Source organism: Gadus macrocephalus, chromosome 16, assembly GCF_031168955.1.
Source record: "Gadus macrocephalus chromosome 16, ASM3116895v1".
In the NCBI taxonomy this organism is placed as follows: domain Eukaryota; kingdom Metazoa; phylum Chordata; class Actinopteri; order Gadiformes; family Gadidae; genus Gadus; species Gadus macrocephalus.
In genome coordinates this window covers 12,021,701-12,043,700 of record NC_082397.1, presented here as the reverse complement: position 1 = coordinate 12,043,700, position 22,000 = coordinate 12,021,701, and the positions used below count along the sequence as shown (strand labels likewise).

The 22,000-nt window shown below is 45.1% G+C and overlaps 2 protein-coding genes across 4 annotated transcripts; both read left to right on the top strand.

The window, feature by feature from the left end:
- Window positions 1-344: 344 nt before the first annotated feature.
- On the top strand, window positions 345-3,673 carry bcl7bb (BAF chromatin remodeling complex subunit BCL7B b). 2 transcript variants are annotated; one of them, XM_060076493.1, is made up of 6 exons: window positions 345-694; window positions 1,411-1,486; window positions 1,594-1,684; window positions 2,114-2,275; window positions 2,689-2,816; window positions 2,934-3,673. In XM_060076493.1, exons 1-6 carry the CDS (start codon window positions 582-584, stop codon window positions 2,997-2,999), a joined length of 636 nt encoding a protein of 211 aa, XP_059932476.1. In that variant the 5' UTR covers window positions 345-581; the 3' UTR covers window positions 3,000-3,673. The 2 variants fall into 2 exon arrangements, with proteins under 2 accessions (XP_059932476.1, XP_059932477.1); XM_060076494.1 differs by having other exon boundaries at window positions 352-694; window positions 2,716-2,816.
- Window positions 3,674-3,955: 282 nt separating this feature from the next.
- Window positions 3,956-19,329, top strand: baz1b (bromodomain adjacent to zinc finger domain, 1B). 2 transcript variants are annotated; one of them, XM_060076491.1, is made up of 21 exons: window positions 3,956-4,750; window positions 5,894-6,010; window positions 6,588-6,732; window positions 6,897-7,089; window positions 7,694-7,815; window positions 8,219-8,416; window positions 8,533-8,727; window positions 8,834-10,118; window positions 10,278-10,463; window positions 10,613-10,751; window positions 11,099-11,232; window positions 11,370-11,490; window positions 11,617-11,715; window positions 11,820-11,997; window positions 12,185-12,385; window positions 12,807-12,954; window positions 13,880-14,027; window positions 14,298-14,419; window positions 15,359-15,498; window positions 16,044-16,150; window positions 16,439-19,329. In XM_060076491.1, exons 1-21 carry the CDS (start codon window positions 4,632-4,634, stop codon window positions 17,124-17,126), a joined length of 4,785 nt encoding a protein of 1,594 aa, XP_059932474.1. In that variant the 5' UTR covers window positions 3,956-4,631; the 3' UTR covers window positions 17,127-19,329. The 2 variants fall into 2 exon arrangements, with proteins under 2 accessions (XP_059932474.1, XP_059932475.1); XM_060076492.1 differs by lacking the exon at window positions 3,956-4,750 and adding an exon at window positions 4,771-4,901.
- Window positions 19,330-22,000: the final 2,671 nt, after the last annotated feature.

Here is a 22,000-nt window from a genome sequence, read left to right as displayed (position 1 = left end):
TACAATTTATTTCATTAATCAAACCTTAACCGTCGATTTCTGACTCGATGATACCCCCATCTGGTGGAATAAAGAATAAGTATCCACCGCATTGTCTCCTTCTGACGTTCAAGAATTTCCTACCAATTGCAAAGAATACACATTAAATGAAAAACGTATATATTCTTATACGGATATGGGTTTTATTTGGGACAACAGGGAAGGGAATCTCCTAATACCAAGAATAAAATGGGACGCAGCTGTTATGCACATGTCTTGGCCTACAATCCAAAAACGTAATATGCAAATACGCCTCCTTGCGTCAGATAGTGAGTGTAGAGTTATTTTTGCCATACTGCATGCATGGCAGCCAAAACCAAGAGCTCACGAGAATAAGAATGCTACTTCTTAAAGACCGATATCATTAGGCGACAAAATTGGAATCCCACTGTCAAGTAAAATGAGTAAGCTGTCCAGTTCATATATACAATATCTATAAACAGGTGAGGAGCAGAGAATGCAGATCCACCATTAAACCTCGCGAGATTAGCAATGTAACGGAGGAATAGGGGTTGGTTTGAAGTTTTAGGACGCATCTGTTGATGAATCATAACAGCACTAAAATGTCTGGAAGATCGGGCCGGGCAGAGACACGAAGTCGTGCCAAAGATGACATTAAAAAGGTTTTGGCGGCTATTGAGAAAGTCCGCAAATGGTATGTATGCTTATAAGATACATACGTATGCAGAAAACACATTGTAACCCTGTAATGTAGCGCATTTTGGTGTACAACGAAACGAGGTTATGGCGTTAGCTGAGCAACTTTCCACGACGGTGTCTTACTTTTAGTCTTACTGCAAATGAATGCAACATACCAAATTAGTTAGCACCTATCGAGGCTATATTCGTGCTTCAAGGTAACAATATATTCAACTTCGATAAGAAATATATCAACGAGTTATCCTGCTGGCTGCAACCGATCAACCCTCGATGCATATTGCATATTCAAATGAGTGTTTGATTGATGGGCTGGGAGTGACATGCTTCAATGTCTTTGTAGTTGTGTCGATGCTCTATTCCGACGTCTCTAGGGTACAATGGATATTGTCTGGATGGTTTTGTCACCTGTAGCTCACTGTACAGCTGCAGGGAAGATCATTCAGAAATGTCCATTTTACAAATGTTCGCCCACCTTGCAAAAAACCTAGCGAAACATCTTGATATGTGACACTCGAGGATTTCATTTAACTCATTGACAACTGTGTCCCAGGCCAAACCTTTTTTCTCACCGTTTGTGCACCTGTGTGACACATCTTCTCAAATCTGATGTTTTGCTCATGGACGTTTCTCACATACGTTAGACCTTTCTTTACCTATAACTAAGGTATAGAATGGTATAATTTGGTACCATTGTATTTTTCATGTCAACAGGGAGAAGAAGTGGGTAACAGTTGGGGACACGTCTTTACGTATATTCAAGTGGGTTCCAGTAACAGAAACTAAACAGGTGAGGGGGATTCCGCCATGTTGAAAATTAGTTATGCTTATATTCGGCAGTGGGCCAACATTTTTTCCTTCTATGCCATATTTGTTTCTTTTGTCGTTTCTCTTTAGATATATCGAACCAAATCCACAGGTGGAACGGTGCGGGGCCTAAAGGATGTGGCCTTAGAAAACACCTCAAACTCCCTACTGGATCTCAACGGTGAGTAGACCACACAAGTCTTATGTTCAGGTTCATGTTCACTTCTCATAGCAGTCTCTAAGTCTCATGTCATCTATCTCAATAACAACGATACAAAGACGAAGGATATAATAATTAAGAGCAGAGCAGTGATACGTGTTCAGGCGGCAGGATTAGTTTTTGCCGAGTATACAAATAGCCTAGCCTTTTGATCCTCATTATATGGTAAGCCCAGTAAAATTATCACTGTTTGTTTTACAGAGCAGGCTTGGTAGGCTACCTTTTAACAGGTAGGCTGCAGAGTTTGGGATCTTAACCCAGAACCTTAAGGCTAGGAGGATACTGTCATAACCCCCAGGGTATTTTATTGGGATAAGAAGAAAGAAACTTTGAAAGATGACTGCATTGTTTCACTTTTTTGCTTATGGCTTTTTTTGTCATGCAATCCAGATGAGAACAGCAACCAAAGCTTTCTGTCAGACGTCGTCTACCAGCCCAAGATGGACAACAGCAGCAGCAACTCCAGCTCACAGCACCTTAGTCCTCCCCACCCATCCAGTCTCCGCACAGACGACGCTCCACCCCCCATGCTGGGCCAGGAGAGTGTGGATGGTACGTAGGCGGGCTCATCATGGTTCCTGTGATGCTTGTTTGGTCTGACCTGTCACCTGATGTGTGTTATTACCAGGCTACATAGTACACCAGAGTGGGATTACCAAACTGTTTAGTGACAAAATCATGGGACCTATTAGTCAGTTGTAATTACTTCTGACAGGATTGTAAACATACAAAATATCAGTTAATTAGCAATTATCTACATTTTTGTATTGTTAATATATGAAGAAATTAATGAATTTAGGCAAAAACATGTGGCTGAAGATGGCCTCTTAGAACATCACATGGAAGTCGTTAGATAGCAAGTTACTACTGGACCATATTCTACATACATGTCCCCAGTTGCAATCCTTTGCATTCTAAATACTAACGTTATAAGGAAAGAATCAACTGATTTACAGTATAGACAGTATCTCCTTTTCTGACCTTGAACACAGAGTCAAGCCTCCCAGGCCAGGAAGGGGCAGACGAACCTCCTACGCTGATCAAGGAAGAACTTTCCTTAGGCACAGCCCAGCGTGGGGCTTCGGGCACACAGGTTGACTGCCATATTCCAAACTTGAATAAAAAGATAAAAGTCAGACTTTTATTTTTCACAACATTTGGGAATAAACGTCTAACTTGTCTTAAACACCAAAATTGTTTCTTTCAACAGGAAGAAACCGATGGAGCACCTCCGTTAAAGAAAGTTTGTGCGGGAGAAAATGTTGTGCTGAGATAATGCACTATTTTTCAGCTTTTGTAGCAAAGTACATTATTTGGCAAATTATAATAGATTATATAAAGTATCAAAAGCATTCAAGGCCTTTTTAATGCATTTATACAGATTTATTGCCCTCACATTTACGACACGCAAGAAAAATGTATCCTACACTTTGGAATAATCTGCTTTCTTATAAAATCTTCATATTTATGTATGCACCGGTGAAGGAAGAATGTTTTAAAATCTGTTTTAAATCCAATTTATACTTGAGGGCGATTTAATGGTAAATGTTACACAAATTGATATACCACAAAAGCTTTCATTGAAAATTTGCCAACAAATGTCCATTCAAGATCACTTAACAGTTTTAAATGGTGTAATGTTATTGTAGAAGAATGTATGATGGTGTTCTGGTCATCACCGTTTTAATAATTATGAAACAAATATTAGTGTGCATTATTGTGTTTGCTTTTGAGCCTTGAGATTAATTTTGTGCTGCTTTTACTGGATTCATACAATCCTACATTAAGCCCAGTTTACAACCAGAAGTACAATTGGTTAATTAAAACACCTTGAATACAGCATGTATATTTGAACCATATTCTATAAACCTACATTTTGAGTGTAATTTGCAAATGTTTCTTGTGAAAACTTCTCAAAGCCATAATAAATTGTCATTTGTCACATTTAAAGTTCTGGGGTTGTTCAACTATAAAGGCAAACCACCAGTTCATCTGTATCATCACGGTTCTATATGGGTCTACCACGGACTGGGACATGTTTGACCGCCAATTTCGAGACCAATCCCTTTGAGGACGCCCTGAACGGCACGACTTTCTTTTGGAGGGGCGGTCCAAGGTTGACAATACACCATCACTATGAGTGATTGCTTATGACCATATTGGATGAGGGCATGGGATGCTTACAACCAATCAACGGAGCTAGGGGGCGGGTTTAATGCGTGCGACGCTGCTTGCTGCCGGGGAAACGGAGTTGTGATGTTTCACGGAATTGTGCCGGTGGACTAGAAACTCCCGCCATTTCGCCGAACACCTAACCTCTTGAATGATAAATTAACTTTATGAAGATTTTTTTCATATCAGTATTCAGACTTAAAGAAGTACATACTACGAGGAATACAACCGGTTACGATCGTTTACGGCATAATTTCGAAAGAGTGGATGCAAAGCGCGCAAGACCTCCTGGAGGGAGCTTTGGTTTTTGCCGCGAGTTCCAATTTGGGTGAAGCTTGCGTTCCTTCTTCGTCTTCTTGAGGAACTAAAACTTTTCCAAACACAAACCGAGCAACTTAAACCACACAGGGTCTTCGGTGGACTTTTCTTCAAAACCAACGAAGCCGTTGCGACCCTTGTCTACACGAAGGATGCGATGAGCGCCGTCGCCAGAAGTGCAGTATTATTGTTTTGCAGTGAGCTAGAGACCCAGCCTGCTCCTATTAGCCAGCTAGCTGCTACGCGTTTAGTGCTGTGCCGGGCCTGCCGGTGCTAGCGTGCAACGTGCTAACGTCGGGCATTGACATCTTACGGCACTCGGATACATGTTCAGGCCGTGTCATTTTATTTTGTTTGGCTAGTTTTTTGTACGATTGTTTAAGTTTACAACAGGCATCCGTGCCATCTGGCGTTCACGATGGCACCGCTTTTGGGTCGGAAACCTTATCCGCTTGCTAAGCCGCTAGCTGAACCAGCAGGCCCAGACGAGGAGGTCTACATCATCGAACACACCAAGGAGGCCTTCAGGAACAAAGAGTATCCTTGCCTGATGTCTTAAGTCCACTCTTGCTACATGTATTCATTGGCATGCAATGTTAAATGGTTAGATAACAGACCGATTTAACATTCACCCAGACACATTTGTATCATTAGACGCGCAATTCCTGTACCCTTTGAAGACAGGAAGGTTGGTGTGCTCATTATATCATGTATTGTTTTGTCCGCATGTTCAGTATGCTCACAGGCTCGGGTAGCCAGCCTGCTAATATAAAGGCCACACGGCTAGGCGCTGGAAACAAGTCGATCTATTACGAAGACGTTAAGTACATGACGTGCGAGTAAATGTGTAGTTCAATGAGCTGGATACTTGGGTTTGCTGGGAGATGTGTGGCCTGTCAGTGACTTGGATCAACGCATTTAACCTGAGCGTGTGTCCTTTTGTCATCGTTAGCCGTTGTTTGGTACGGTAAAGTTAACACCGTAGACGATAAACAAAAACAAGCAACATTAAATGAAATTCGACAGTGAGTTTGTTACGATGTCCATTGTGAACGAGACATGGAAACTCGCCGCTAATCAATTGGCTTTCTCTATCCGGCAACCGCTTTTTCTTGATGCGTTACAATTTCCGAGAAGTTGACGTCAAACTTGACTGGGTTCTCTGTACCGTCAGTGAGTAGTTTCACTTTGTGAGACTATAAACAGATAAGACTGATTTATTTATTTATTATGTAAGTATGCAGTTTACTATGGATTTCTTTCAAATGTCTTTGACCTAAAGTAAAATGTGACATAACCTTTCTGACTCATCAACCCAGGTGTGGCTTAAATTCCGTACATACACGAGGAGTGGAAGCATTACGTTTTTAATGTCACTGTCCCATTTTTGTAATAGTGGGAAAATGCCAACCTTAATTTAGTTAAATACAGACACCATATTTGGGCTTTGATAATTGTCTAAATCAGGGCGCAATGCCATTGTCTGTGCTTGCTTCATCCGTCATTGGTCCTTGGTCCTTGATTTGTTAATAATGAATGAGGGCTGGTGACATCAGTGTGCAGTGGGAGGAGGCAAGTCTTTTACTGTGAGATTTTCAGTGAGTGAGGAATTTGGTAGTCTAAGCACCACCTTCTCCCTGCATTCATCTTAATACCATTTCCTTAACAAAATTGAACTAGAGAGTATGAAGCCCGTCTTCTGAGGTATGACGAGCGCATATGGACCTGCAAGAGCACTGGCAGCAGCCAACTCACTCACAACGAAGCATGGGAAGAAGAGCAGGAGGTCACCGAACTGTAAGTGTGTGCGTGTGTGCGTGAGCGCACACTTTCCCCTTATTCATGCCATCACCGGCAGTGGGGAGATGCTTGCTCCGTTGGTAAATAATTTATCAAACGTGTTCAGATTGGATCATATTCAACACCAGAGACAAGATCTACATTTTATCGTTTCTTTGATAAGAGGTGAACAAGGCAATGTCAGTGTCCAGCAGGGATGACATGAATATCCATTAGCCTACTGCCAAGCTTGGCAGGATCATGAGTTGTATATAAGCTGTGTATTTATATCCATGAAGAGATAGTGCTCCCCCTATCGGTCAGTCCACACGGGTTATGTAATTCTATGTAGTCTCCATTGCCGGCATTGTAATGCGATTGTTGTTGTTGTTGTGAATGACAATATAAATATATTTTATTGCTTATTTTAGCCAGACATATTTGGAGAGCAGTATTCTTGGAAAATATTTGAAACTAAAATCCCTGACTGTCAAACAATTGTATGTTCGAGAAATAAACGTATCATATATTTTAATGAAGAAGTTAAAACACAGTACATGCTCACTATAAATTCACTCATATTCTATATGCGCAGGCTCCTGGAAGAATATCCCAAATGGTTTGAGAAGCCAGTGTTGGAGATGGTTCACCACAACACGGTGTCCCTGGACAAGCTTGTTGAAATGGCCTGGATGGAGATCCTCACAAAGTACGCTGTGGATGAAGAATGTGACTTCTTGGTGAGTATAATTGGCCAGTAGATAAGACATGCGTCTGTTTTTGTTTGTCAATGATCTAATTCAACGCCTTTTTTATATAATAGATCAATGGTAAACTGCAGTTTCCCAATAAATAAGTAAGGTGCCTGGTCTTACGTGTGTTCTATTGGTTGCATGCTGCTCAGGTGGGGAAAGACAAGAGTATGCGCGTGTTGGTGGTGAAGATCCATCCCCCAGAGAATCAGGACGGTGAGCCCACAGAGAAGAAGCTAGAAGGAGCGTGTGACTCTCCTTCCAGCGACAAGGAGAACGCCAGCCAGGAGAACCAGAGGAAGGAGCCCTCCCCCCAGGAGGAGGACAGCCGGCGAGAGAGTCTCAGTGAGTCAACAACTTCTATACCATTTCAAGTAGAGCTGAACGGTAAATCCCATGCAAACCAACATTGCGATGTAATAGAACGCGATTTTCAAATCGCAAAGGCTGCGAAAAAAATAAAAGTAACTTTCTTATTGGGGGGTGTGGGAATTGCTTACTGATTGGAGATCAGTAAGATTTGTTTTAATTTTCCTTTCACAATTCATTAGTTAAATAAAATTGTTCCATCAATTCATGCATCAAATCATATCAACACATAGGCCTTGCCTAAAGGAAGGAGTAGTTTATATGTTGACTGCTTCAAATGTTGTGTTGGTGATACTATAGAATGGTTTATTGCTTGTTTAGTGAATAATACATAACCTAAGGAACTTAAAAAAGAAATCACATGCTAAATCGCAATCGCATTATTGCTTGAAATGATCGCAAGTAGATTATTTCCCTGAATCGTTCAGACCTAGTTTAAAGTTATATTCATTAAAGCGCTTTCCCTAAAAATAAGTAGTGAACGACTTCACGTTTGATCCTATAAAGTACAAAAGCATAGCTGTCTGCACATGGTGGTCTGAGAATACAATTAACAGCATTTTTTCCTGTTACTTATCAGGTGACCGGGCGCGACGCTCGCCTAGGAAGTCCACCACTGCTATGAAAGAAGAGAAGAAGAGATGGGTGATGCCCAAATTCCTTCCTCTCAAGTATGACGTCAAACTCATCACTGAAGATAAGGTATGTTTCCTTTGCTTTGCTTTAATTTTGGTGTCATTTGTCAAGCTGGTTTTAGGGACATTATGTGTCCGAAAACCCTTACTGCACAACTATGTCCTTTTTGTTCTTTTGTCCCTGATTATGTTCCTGCCTGGTCACTTTATGACCAAGGCAAATCAACAGTCTATTGTCAGATTGTTGGACAAATCTTCATGTCCCATTAGGTGTAGTTATAAAAAAAAAACTACTTTACATATCTTTTAATATGTTTTTTAATATTGTAATAAATATTTTTTTGTTTTCCTCTCTTTGACACAATCACATTGAATAAATATAATCCTAGAATATGTCGATTTAGGTACTTATGTATTCAAGTCTGTGCTGATCTTGTCATTGATTTCCACTGATCTGGTTCCGCTCCCAGGTGATCAGCAGTGTTCCGGTAGAAAGTCTGTTCAGATCAGAGCGTCCGCCGACCAAGGAGATCATGCGTTACTTCATCAGGCACTACGCTCTCAGGCTGGGCATGGGTGAAAGCGCCCCCTGGGTGGTAGAGGATGAACTGGTCAAAAAATTCAACCTCCCCAGCAAATTCAGTGACTTCCTCCTCGATCCACAAAAGGTAACATACTTTGCTTGTCTGTATGTTTGATCATTTAGATTTGTGTGATTATTATTATTATTTTTTTATTTATTTTTTTTATATATGTTGTGTCCACTTTTTCATTTGTTTTTTAGTTTTTGGCTGAAAATCCGTCCACTAAGCGGAAGAGTCTCTCGTCTCCTGAGGCTAAAGCTAGTAAAAAGCTGAAGACCTTAGACACCCAGAGTGAGGAGTCAGGAAATGAGAAGGGAGAGGAGGAGAAGAAGAAAAAGAAGAAGAAAGCCTCCCTCACCATGCCCCTTAGTCCAACTATCTGGGGACACATGCAGGTAAGTCGGTCCACATTGTAATTCTATGTTTAGTTCATGGGAGCTATTAGTTGTTACTTATGGGTTTGGAGTCCAAAATAAAAGTCCTGTCCATTGTCTATTTTAGAAGATGAACGGCTCCCCGCTTAAAGTGAAAAACTCTGGAACGCCTAAGAAAGGAGATGGCAAAACCCCCTCCACACCAAAATCAAGTAAAAAAACGATTGACAAGAAAGCAGGAAAGACCGGCGATAAGAAGCTCAACGGTCTCAAAAAGGACGGAAAATCTGGTCCCAAGACCCCCAAGATGAAGCAGATGACCCTCCTCCATCTGGCCAAGAGCCCCCCCACGGGGAGCCCCAAGAAGAGGGTCCGCAACACGGGTATGACACCCAAACTGGGCAAGCCTCTGCCCCCCATGGCCCTCCACCTCCTTCGCTATTACAAGGAGAACAAGGGCAAGGAGGACAAGAGGAACGCCATGTCCACCCTCATCTCCAAGGCCGCCAAAACCCTGTCGGCGGACGACCGGGGCAGGCTGCCGGAGGAGCTCCGGGACCTGGTGCAGAAGCGCTGGGAGCTGCTCGAGCAAAAGAGGCGCTGGGCGGCCATGAGCGAGGAGGAGAAGCAGGAGGAGCTGAAGAAGAGGCGCGAGGAGATCAAGGAGAAGCTGCGGGAGAAGGCAAAAGAGCGCCGCGAGAAGGAGATGCTGGTGCGCCGTGAGCAGTCCCGTCGCTACGAGGACCAGGAGATCGACGGCGGCAAGAACCTCCCGGCGTTCCGGCTGGTGGACATGCCCGAGGGGCTGCCCAACGCCCTGTTCGGAGACGTGGCCATGGTGGTCGACTTCCTCAACTGCTACGCCGGGCTGCTGATGCCGGAGGACCAGTACCCCATCACGGCCGGCGCCCTTATGGACGCCCTGGCCGGGGAAGACGCCGGCTTCCTCTACTTGAACCGCGTGCTTGTGGTGCTGCTGCAGACGCTGCTGCAGGACGAGCTGGCCGAGGGGTACAGCGAGCTGGACATCCCCCTGTCGGAGATCCCGCTCACCATGCACTCGGTGTCGGAGCTGGTGCGGCTGTGCCTGCGGCCCTTCGACGCCCACGGCGAGGAGAGCGTCCAGGGCTCGGAAGACTGGGGCGTGCTGGGCGGCTTCGACGACGTGGTGACCAGCGAGTTCCTGGAGAGGCTGGAGACGGCGGAGGTGTTTGAGCTGAACCCCCAGGAGAAGGTGAGCCTCCTGGTGGCCCTGTGCCACCGCATCCTCATGACGTACTCGGTGGAGGACCACGTGGACGCCATTCAGCAGCGCTCGGCCGAGCTCTGGAAGGAACGCCTGGCCACGCTGAAGGAGGTCAACGACCGCAAGAAGGCCGAGAAGATGCGCCGCAAGGAGCTGGAGGAAAAAGGTCAGTTTTTAAACACTTGTTTAAAAACATTTTTTATGCGATGTTGAAATAGTGTTTGTGTTGTACCTGGACTCGTCCAAAATGATTTAGAGCTTTGTAATGCTCACTCGCACGGCAGCACACGAGGCTTCAGCCTGGTCTTGTTTGTGGGATCCACAGTGAAAGAGGAAGGAGGCACGCCCAAAGCTGATAAGACAGAAAAGAAGAAGGAAGGGAGCGCCAAGAAGGAGGTGAAGGCGGAGGCGGAGCCCGACGCGGAGGACATGATCAGCTCCGTGAAGAGCAGGAGGCTGATGGCACTGCAGGCCAAGAAGGACAAAGAGGAGCACGACCGGCTGAACAAAGGTGAGCCGGGGTCTCCCTCATTTGTGGTCCTCCTTGTCGTCGGAGGGATGGTACGCATCGTTTATGTACTCATTTAGCTTGTTTTTCGTGTTGGTGCCCGTGTGATTGTAAACTCTCAATGCGTTGTCATGTAAAAACTTGATTTGCAGAACGCATGGAGAAGGAGGCGGAGGAGGAGCGCAACCGTAAACAAAAGGCTAGCGCTGAGAGGGCCTTCCAGGACGGGATCGGCAAGGCCAAGCTGGTGCTGCGCAGGTCGCCGCTCGGCACGGACAGGAACCACAACAGGTCAGGAGCAACCGGCAACGCAGCGTAGCATCCGCATAGTACTGGCAATGCGGTTTGGCAGGATCTCTGTCTTCGTCAGCAATAACAGGGAACTACAGAAACAGTGCCGTCTCTGGTGGACTAGCCAGTTATAACACTGGCCATTGCCATTTGTATTTGGCCCTATCTAGATAATTGCCGTGTCATTTTGGCTAATTGCAAAAACTCGAGTTTCACCAGATTTTTTTGGATTCATTTTTTTTAAAAATATTAATTAATTTCAATTTTTATTTGAACAAAGTACAATATAAATATTAATGTAAGTACACAAGAATGTTGCTAAAAGCTGTCCCTCTCTTCTTTGTCAGGTATTGGCTGTTCTGTGACGTGATCCCCGGACTTTACATCGAGAAGGGCTGGGTCCATGAGAGCATCGACTACAGCTGCACCCTCCCCGTCGAAGAGAAGCACTCTGAGCAGGAGGAAGAAGAGGAAGACGATGGTGAGCATTGTGTCCCTCAGTCCGACAGTGTTACCGTCCGCACACTACGGCTACCGCTGACCTGCCCGTTTTAGTTACCGACCTATTGGTTCCTGCAGTGTGGGTTGTTTGATGTTCGATGGTGATCTGTGTTCCAGGAGGGGAGAAGGACGACGACGACGGCAGCACAGACGGGGGTATGAGTGAAACTGCTCAGACGGGGCCGGCCGCCGACGTCCGTACACAGACCACGGTGCCCAAGCAGGGACAAAACCTCTGGTAAGGGCATGCTGTCCGCCACACTCCAGGTCCGAGTTTTGAGCTTGGGTTAGGATACAGTATATGTATCCGTCACAACTTTATGGCTCTAGCTCAACAGGGTTTTTTTTTGTGGACGGTGTGCAGGTTTGTGTGTGAAACTGCAGCAGATCTGGAGGAGCTGGTCGAGAGTCTGCATCCTCAGGGGGTCAGAGAGAGCGAGCTGAAGGCCAAGATACAGAACAGGTGAACGTATTCGCCGTATATACGGAAGGAGGTGCATACGCTAGTACCTGGTTTATTTTTTGGAGTTTGAGTGATGTTGACGGGGATGTTTTGCCCATCCACAGATACCAGGACATCCTCCACTCCATCCATCTGAGCCGGAAGGTAAAGCCGGGCCTCAGGACCTGCCACGGCCACCAGGAGCTGCTCAAGTACCTGCGCAGCGACATCCTGGAGGTTGCCTCCAGGCTCCAGAAAGGAGGACTGGGATACCTGGAAGACAACACAGACATTGAGGATGAGGTGAGGGCGTCTCTCTGGCTATATGACGTTGATCGATTGTGACCATCGACTATAAGGAAATGGGTAGCTGAAATTATGCCGATTACACAAGGGAATTAATTGTTTCTCCATTTGTATTGTTTGTTATTTTGGCGGTACTTCCCCGTCATACTCCTGTGAGCTCATCCCTACCTTCGTGTCCACACAGGTGTCCAAGATGGAGAGCCTGAAGGACTTTGGCGAGTGCATCATCACCATCCAGGCGTGTGTGATCAAGAAGTTCCTGCAGGGCTTCATGGCGCCCAAGCAGAAGAAGAAGAAGAAGCAGGCTGGCGAGGAGAGCGGCGGCGCTAGCAGCAGCAAGGCGGAGGAGGTGGACGAGGAGAAGAAGCTGGCGGAGGAGGCCAGGGTGAGGAAGGAGCTCCCTAGGGTTGGACCGCAGCCATAGCGGGGAGTCGTTAAGACGATCCGGGGGGAAACGGCCGGTGTAAAAAAAAAAAAAAAAAACAAGTGCCAAAACTAACGTCAGAGTTATGAATCATGTCGGAAAGAACGGAATTAATTCTCTTGGACACCCGTTCGGTTCACTGTTTTGGCCGCTGGAAAGACGTTGATCCCGCTGTGTCACGTTGATATGTATCAACATGCTCTTTAAGTGCTCAGACCTATTGGAGGAGTCATATTAGAGGCCACTGCTCCTCTTGACTATATAATGCAAAAGACACCTCCTCATGGAGGTGTCTTTTGCATTATATAGTCAAGAGGAGCAATGGGTCTTGTTTAAAAGTCCCACCGGTGTAATTAACCAAGACCCACCCGTGTCTCCGCAGGTTGCTACCGCTGTAGAGAAGTGGAAGACCACCATCCGCGAGGCTCAGACCTTCTCCCGCATGCACGTCCTGCTCGGCATGCTGGACGCCTGCATCAAGTGGGACATGTCCGCCGAGAACGCCCGCTGCAAAGTCTGCCGCCGGAAAGGTAGGCGACCGCTGGCTGACGCGTCCTCTATGCTGCTACAAAATGTAAAGCTTTTACTAGTGGATAGTTACATTTTGTTTTGGTCTAATCATTAGGTAGATGAACCTGTACTGTGTACACATTTAAACTTTTGCATGATCAGCCGGACTTTATTCAATGAATGCTACACTAGTTCCTACCAGTAGGTGTCAGCGGAACGCCGTTCCTCCAGTAGCAGTAGGTGTCAGCGGAACGCCGTTCCTCGAAGCAGGTTCTTCTCTGAAAAAGCAACCCAAGCAAGCTTACTTTGCCCCATTCATTTTTCGTCCCAATAGACTCAGGGGCCTCGTGACTGCGCTTAAAAGGAGCCAGACGTGTTACATCCTGCTGACTGGTTGCTTTCTGCTCTCCGTCTAGCGCTCCCACAGCGCCACGCTGTCCTCCTGCTGGGGGAGTTGAGCCCCAGACAGCGTGGCAGACTGCGCAGTGCAGGGCAGACTAGTAGTGTCAGGCAGGTCTACATGCAGGCCTCCAGGCCCCCAGGTGAACAGGTGTAAACGCACAAGTATCAAACACGGGGGCTCTCTTCTCTAGGGCACACAGGCACTTGGCACTGCAGAGGTTCTAGCGAACTTTCAAACTCGGGAACCTAGATGTTACATCTGTGTTTGTTGACTGACCATGCACGACCCGTGTCATCGTAGTAACAGTTTGCAGGCGACAGGTTAAGTGACAGTTTGTGAATAGTTTTACTTTCCCTTTCCATCGTCGCAATATGTATTCAATTGACTCTCTAAAGCAATTGTATTAAGTGCAGCTATAGATATAGCTATAAAATGCGGCAATGTTCATGGTGACTCGCCACCGCTTCAGTGAGCGTAGCTGTAGGAAAAGGTGGTTTCTCTCTGTCCCGCCGTCTCACCCCACACCCCCTGACGTCTTGCAGGAGACGACGAGAAGCTCATCCTGTGCGACGAGTGCAACAAGGCCTTCCACCTGTTCTGCCTGCGCCCGGCGCTGTACCGCATCCCCGCTGGCGAGTGGCTGTGCCCGGCCTGCCAGCCCCTGGTGGCCCGCCGCTGTTCCAGAGGAAGGTAAACCCCACCATCTCCCTCCCAGTGCCCTCCCCTGCTGGGTCCCGGTTAGATAGTGAGGGGCCATCTCATTAGTGGGGACGTCATGCGTCATGTTAATTTACGCTGTGTAATGCTATTTTGTAAGTTCTTGCATACTTTGCTGTCCTACTAGGCCTCATGGGCATCGGTAATTCAGGTTTTTAGTTTGGTGTCGGTTTTGCTCTTTTGATCCCTTCCTTGCTGTAATACTGCAAATCTTTTTTTGTAATCCTACTCTCTGTGGGACAGGAATTATAACGAAGACACTGATGAGGAGGAGGATGAAGAAGAGGAAGAAGAAGATGAAGACTCTGAGGAGGAAGACGAGGACGATGAAGACGATAAGGACTACAAGGCCATTGGCCACAGCTGTGAGTATCCGTGAGAAACACTGTCTTTCTGTTTTATTAGAGAAGGATCCCCGTGTTGTGAGCCTATTAAAGTCAGAAAGCACATGTTTTGCACAAGCCGGTTCCATTAATGTGCAACCCTCATGATTTGCAAAGCTCTTTAAACACATCGGAAAATGTGTGTTTGGACATGCACGCACATATCGTCTTTTTAGACAGATTTTTCCGATATGAGAGCTACGGTTCTAATTAAAGAACATTAACAATCCATGGTCCAACCGTCTCAGACTGGAGCTTGTGTGGTATCGTATAAACCTTTTTTGTTGAGCACCAACGGGTGAAGCTAAAGAGATTCCAGTGAGGGAAATGCTGCGGTTGATTTTGGATTGGCAGGAATGCAATGGAGAAGAATTAGTCCACTGCCCCCATCTCCCCCAGTCCTCCCCTGACTCAGTGGTGTGCGGAATTGCTCAGGCCAATGCCATGCTTTGATGTCCCAGGCCTTCAGCCTGGCTTGACTGAGAGTATGTGGCAGGTCGTTCCTGTGTTGGTTCAGACCCCCCGGTCATGGTCGTGAGGCACCATTGTGTCCGGAGGGCTGAGGTTAAAGCTCCCTGACATGGTTGTCTCCTGCTCCTTCAACCATCCCATAGTCGTCGTCGCCCCCCCCCCCCCACCCCCAGCTTGTCTCTACCAAGACAATGGGGGAGAAAGAGAATCGAATAGACAGTTCAATTGTCGATGCCCATCCATAGAACTCACTCAGTGGACCCCAACTTCATTCACACATGCAGACGTTTGCATTTGTCCAATGCTAAATTGGTCAAACATTCTTATCTAAATTCTTAAAATGTTCCAACAAAATAAGCATCACATAAAAATGTCATATTAGAGTTTGATAATGCATAACACCATTGAAACGGTAAAGCCTTTCATAACCGAACCCGTCTTATTTTACAGTGAGACCAAGGAAGAAGATAAAACAATCCTCGAAGGTCGCGAAGACATCCAAGAGCAAGTCGAAGAAGCAGTCGCCCCCCAGTGGACGGGGTACCAAGTCGAAGTCTGGCCCCAACTTCCCAGCAGACATCGATGAACTGGTAAGAAACAAGCATAACCTAATTGGAGAGTCTGCTTCAGATTGACTATGTTATTTAGTTGCAGTATTTTCTGTGACAAGGGTCATCCGGAACCACTTCTAAAATATATGTACGTATTCTCAAGATTCAATGAGCATACCTGAAATGCCACTATTGAAAATCGGTTTTAAAAACCAAAACGCATCTACCCTACATTTCTGTTCCCACAGCCTACACCTGAACCCTTATTGGTTTACAATTGGATTTTCAACATTTAAGCAAAATAAATTATTTTGCTCCTCAGTCCATCTGCAATTGTCAAAGATATGACTAGTATAGGATTTGGGTCATTTTAATTGTTTTAATTAGCATTTTTACTTTCCCACGGTTAGTGAAATGGTTGAACTGCAAAATTGGGAAAATTGTCTTTCTTTAAAAAGGTTCCATATTATATTCTTAGGCCAAATCACCCAGCCCTAATCTACTTTCTGTAGTATTCATACAGTGTGAATCAGTAGCTCATCCTGTTTGTGCTTGTGTGTGCGTTTGTCTGTGTGTGTGTGCAGGTGCGTCTGAACTCCAAGTCCGGAGTACGCAGGCAGACACAGGAACTTGAGCGCTGTGAGGAGATCCTGCAGAAACTGATCAAGTTCCGCCACAGCTGGCCCTTCAGGTAAACACAGAAAATATGGTGTTATTAATCTCGCTGTGGACTTTTGAGGTATATTTGATGGTCCATTATTTTTTTTATAAAAAAAATATATTTATTTTTTTTTATAAAAAAAAAAATATATATTTTTTTTTATATACGAAATTCTTAACTGGATACAGTAGCCAGCTACCAACTTCTAATCAACAGCAGAGAAAGCGCTGCTCAAAACATTACACTAGTGGACAGAGAACCTTGTTGAGCCGGTTTCGTTAACGCGCACTGTTCCTAACACCCACCCCCCCCCCCCAGGGAGCCTGTATCGCTGGAAGAGGCAGAGGACTACCTGGAGGTCATCTCCACGCCCATGGACTTCCAGACCATGCTGGGCAAGTTCTCCCAGGGCTCGTACCGCCACGCCCAGGACTTCCTGGAGGACCTGAAGCTGGTGTTCTCCAACGCGGAGGAGTACAACCAGAACAGCAGCCCCGTGCTGGCCTGCATGGCCAAGACGGAGCAGAGCTTCACCGAGCTGCTCCACAAGCTGCTGCCCGGCCTCAGCTACCTGCGGCGCCGCTCGCGCAAACGCGTCAGCCGGGTGCCCGCCAGCTCGGAGGAAGAGGAGGAGGAGGAGGAAGAGGACAAGATTGACGAGGCAGTGGAGGAGAAAAAGCGGAAGGGTTCGAAGAAGGCGCAGAACGGCAAGTCGACCCGGTCCAGGAGAGACACGTCGGCGCAGGGGAGGAAGGCCAAGCCGAAGACGAAGGGCGACGCCAGTGACCCCGAGGAGGAGGAGAGCGGGAGCGACGAAGAGGAGGGGAGCAGCCGGAGAAGGAGCAAGCGCTCGGCGGCCACCTCGTCCAAGCGGGATTACAAGGAACAGGAGAGCGATAGCGAGCGGGAGGCGCGGAGAACTCGGCGGCGGGGGGAGCGAGGGAGAAGGAGCAGTGACGAGGAGCAGTCCAGCCAGCGGCATTCCAAGAGGCAGAAACAACGATGAAGACCACGGTGCTTCTTTGTTTTTGTTTTTTTGTTTTTTTTTTGTACTTTAATTTCTGCATCAGGTATGACAAAATACTCGAGAACCTCCGACCTCCTACTCCTCCTCCTCCTCCCACAGCTAGACAAACAGGACTCAAGTCTTTGTCTGGGGAAATGTTTTTATTTTGTTTGTTTTTTTGTATTTTGAAAAGCAAACATTCGAAGAAGAAGAAAAAAATATCTAAAACTGATTTATATTTGTAACATGTTTAATTTTAGTGATTTTTTTTTTTCTTTTTTTTCTTTTCGAAACCAAAATAAATAATCATTTCAGGTGATGAGAATGACTCACAAGCTCTTAAAAACACATGACATTTTCGAAATTCTGACCTCAGAGCATGTTTTTTTGCTACCAAGTGTAATTTGGCCCAACTATAGGTTGGTAAATGATCCCCCCCCCCCCCGAGGTAGAAGCAGATACGATACTTGTGAACAGTGACCCTCTGATTTGTATTTGCTATCTGTGTTAACACACCCTGTCTAGTCTATCAATGTCTCCTCTCTTTCCTCAGGCCAAACACACAGTCCAGCCACATCCACCATCAGGAGTCATCTTTTCAGCGTTGCGTTCCTCCCCATTCTTTCTTCAAAGCCTGTTCTTAGTGATTAATAGTACTTTATTTGAGACTTTGAGGTCTGTACGGCCACTTTAGTTTAGGTTTTTTTAATTCACTTCTGCTAACTGCATTCAGTGCATGGGGGAGCTCACCCTAAAGTTTTGCGTCTTTGTTGAACCGTTTCCAACATCCCAAATCGTGTGTACATACTAATGACTGCAGATAGTCATATTTATATACGACTTTTTCAGACATGCACCTTCTGGTTGACACAGGCCAGGGATGGTGTTGTAAAGTTAGTGTAAGGGGGGCAGGACTTCAGAAAGCTTTTAAACTGTTCAGGCTTAACCTAATTCGTATTCTTTTGACTGGCCTGATATAGAGGAATTGGTACCACTACAAACTGAACAATTCCTTCGTAAAAGGTATACCAAATATGCAAACCTTTTGTGAAACCAAATTCTTTATCCGAATTACAAAAATATATGCATTTAGAAACGGACAGCCATTTTAAACTGGTAAAGTTTTTTCCTCCTGGCTTTTGTATAACTAATATACGTGATCTGTTCGTCTTATCCCTTTTATACAAGATTGCCAAGCAACTGGTGCATTTGACTTTCCTTTGTCACAACTACATCTCCCGGTGGGATTTCTGTGACAGTTGTAACTGTGATCTACAAACTACTCAAATGGAATAATGAAAAGCCAATACTTTGGATACTGCTCTGGTCACATGTTGGTACACATGTTGGTACACAAGGTGGCGCTGTAGCACATTGTTCTGAGATCTACCGGCTAACCAAGTGCAGCACCTGGCTTCCCTGGCGGGGTGGCAGAAAGTGAGATCTTACAAGGTGCTGGGAAGCCTTGGCTCTCAACTTGTCTTGTCTTGCATTGGCATACTAGACAGAGTGCCGTTATATTCTGAGAATAATTTTGACCGTAACATGGCAGCAACTTATTTCTAAAGTTTGGAAGACACTGCTACTAAAGTTTGGTATTATCTGGCGGTGGCCATGCGTATTTATGCAGACGTTTTAAGTTGCTTTCCCCCTTGGCGTACTGTGATGTGGCGTTTTTCTAGCCGTTGTCATCAAACCGGCTTTCCTAATTGTATTTTATTTGGCAACATTGTTAGCAAGAGCATTTTATTTCCTTGTGCTTTTTTTTTCTTTTTCGTAAAATTTCCCATTATTAAGAGTCCCATTAAAGATAAGAATCACTGTTGGAAATCTGAAGTTATTTTCTGAATACAAGCAAAAGCGACTGCCCTCATCAATCTAATAGGCTACCTAACGTGTTTGTAAATGCTTCTTTTTCTATTTTTCTCGATTATAAGTCTTACACTTATTTTTTTTTATATATATATTTATAGTCTCTAAAAACTATGGTCAGGTGGGTCACGGAGGCTCGGGGATGTTCACGTGTAAAGACAATAAAGGCTGTGGATGGAGAGCATGGTGTTGCTGCTTCTATGTGGTGGAGGTGAGTGTTTCATGGCCCAGATGTCACTGCCAACTCTCACGTTTGTGATCATTTACAAGATATGGTTGGCACCAGATTCCAGACTGATGTCTTCGTTTTGTAATAAAATGTGCTAACGTTTTCGTTGGAGTGGGCTCTTTTTGCAGATAAATCAAAAGAAAACCGCTACATTAACTATAAATCTTCCTTCTCTTCACCCAAACATGTTTTTAATTGCAGATAAGGTGTACCATACTTTATGTGTTAATGCTACATGGTTGTCAGTTTCCAAGTACACTGTCCAAAATAAATGATTAAAGGCAAGGTTTTGAATAAAATGTTTAGGCAGATTCCTCAGGCATCTTAATTAAATATATGTGCGTTGTCACGCAATGTAGTTTATTATCTGGATCTCTGAACTCCCATGTGCCAAAATGAACACTGTCCATGTTTTGTGGATTAATGCAAAATACCTCTGGTTAAAGTTAGGCCAATATGTTCAGGTCAGGTCTGTTCTCTGCTGCCCTCAGCTTGTAAAGATCGCTGCACAATGACTCTGGATAAGCACCAAACACCCGCCCCCCGTTTGTCCTATCTTCGCTAGCATTCCTTCACTGGCCTGCGGTCAAATACACAACTGATATTGTGATTTTAATCACACAATGTCTCTCTGACTACAAACACAGATTAAAACATGTTTACCTTTACAATAAACAATAGCTCAGTAATGCCCCCAAATAGTGGAATGTGGGCCTGTCCCTTATTGCTGAGTCGGTTACTTGTTTAAAACGTCTTAAATGGTATTTAAAGCAATATTGTGACCGATGTAGTAATGTTGCATTATGCCATTGCATTTACACACTTTGAAAGTATAGTATCCTTTCATTTTTATATGATACAAATAATCATTTTCAAATGATGCATATCTTGACTATATGAGTCATATTTTTATTTTTATAGAAAGTAAAGTTAGTGCACCCTTCTACATAGCTTTGCAGGGCTCAGAGGGACAGTGGGAAAGTATTGTAAGGTGTGGAGAGCAGGCCATTGTTATGAGCTAGAGGCAACAGGTGGAGAGGTGTGAGGTTCACGTGCTAAACGGCTGTGGATGTCTACTGGGATACTGCTCCTCTGCCTGGACGACAATTAATCCAGGGGAATCTTTCCATGAGCTCATTTTTAATTGCCAAATTAACACTCCCCAGCAAACCATCTTTCTAATAGGCTATGTCGCTTACTGATTTGACAAATAGACACAAATGTATGGCACAGGAAACTGGAATATTGGACCATCTTTGAGTCCGTATAGAGAGGGGGACTAAGAAAGGCTTTTCCATTCCAAGAATTTAGAAGCGGCTGATTTGTTAATGATTGGTCCATTTCAGAATAAGATACTTTGGGCTGAAAAAACAAAACAAGCAATTAAAAAAAGAAAAAAGGGAAAGGCTATTGTGGACTGTTAGTCTTGCTCAGTATTGGCCTAGCAGACTGACTCCCCGGGTAGCTGTTTGTGTTGGACTCTGTTGTCCACTGACTAACGTCCAAAGAATGAACCACCAATAGTTGCGAGGGCCAGCACTACAGTTGCCTGCATTGAAAAAAAACAACGACAACCAATGCCCGAAACTTCGTCTTCGTCTTCATTTCAAACTGTCAAAAATAAATCCTGTTAGTGACGAGATTTTATGCAGTGTTCAACTACTACTTAGGGAAGGGAGAGCCGGGGTCCATCCCACTGAGCATGTGCTCATAAAGTATACATACAAGTGCACGCATTCCTCCCTGTCAGCATCCTACGCATTGCAGCGCGCTGGAGATGAAGTAATTACACCGTGTTGCAGCCAGCGCTACCATTGTGAATGTTGTTTCTCACGTGGCCCGTGGTGGCCTTCGTTCTGTGAAAGATGTATACCTTTGAAAATAATTAGAATCTGGTTGGTTTGTTTGTTGTTTGTTGTTGCGCTCTGACTTTTTTGAATGAACCAAAAGCGAGGCAGTGCTCCATTGATGTGTCTAGACTCTGAACTGTCGTTGAGGCCCCTGTTCTCGAGCCTCAGTGTTTGGTTTTAATTAGTTTTACAGCGCAATCTCAGGGAGGATTCTTGCATGCACTGAAGTATCGGTTCAGTTCAACCGCCCCGGGGACATTCTGTCATCACCTACCAGAGTGAGGCCCAGTACTGTGGCAAAATACATATCAGTGTGTGTCAGAAAAAATAGATACTAATATTCCTGTCGTTGTCAGAATGCCAGCGCACACACACACACACACACACACACACACACACACACACACACACACACACACACACACACACACACACACACACACACACACACACAAAATATATCAACAACCAACTAGACCCTTACCTTTTTAAGAAATAATACATTTTCCCTTCCACTAACTGTTAAACGATGGATGCTAAATGTTTTGCCTCCTTAAACCCCTCACTGACAGACACTACCCACACACAACCTTTGAACCTTGTCTGAGTGACAAAGTCTATCGATGCCATTGGGGGATACGCAGGTAGGACTGTTCAGCAAATATTGACCTGTACCGTTTACGGGCCCAACTCCCTTCGGAGGGCAACTAGCAACGGGCAAACACATGTTTACAACTCTCGGTCTCCGCTGAAGGTTCCCAGCACATCAGGGTAAAGACAAGCTGTATTGTTGCATTTAATGAAGGGATGGGTTAATATTGCTTCTTCCATATACGCCTGCAACCATGAAAGAACAGAGGCTCTTTGAAACAGGGAAACAGACAAGCCTTAAAGCAAGGACGTCCTTTGTTTAGACATACTGC

Bases quoted from the DNA above. Each gene is read 5' to 3' on its own strand.
- bcl7bb (XM_060076493.1), top strand. From the start codon at position 582: ATGAATCATAACAGCACTAAAATGTCTGGAAGATCGGGCCGGGCAGAG. The intron at 1,685-2,113 runs GTGAGTAGACCA...CATGCAATCCAG, and splicing joins CTCCCTACTGGATCTCAACG to ATGAGAACAGCAACCAAAGC. The intron at 2,817-2,933 runs GTTGACTGCCAT...TTCTTTCAACAG, and splicing joins GTGGGGCTTCGGGCACACAG to GAAGAAACCGATGGAGCACC.
- baz1b (XM_060076491.1), top strand. From the start codon at position 4,632: ATGGCACCGCTTTTGGGTCGGAAACCTTATCCGCTTGCTAAGCCGCTA. The intron at 6,011-6,587 runs GTAAGTGTGTGC...CTATATGCGCAG, and splicing joins GAGCAGGAGGTCACCGAACT to GCTCCTGGAAGAATATCCCA. The intron at 15,499-16,043 runs GTAAGAAACAAG...GTGTGTGTGCAG, and splicing joins CAGCAGACATCGATGAACTG to GTGCGTCTGAACTCCAAGTC.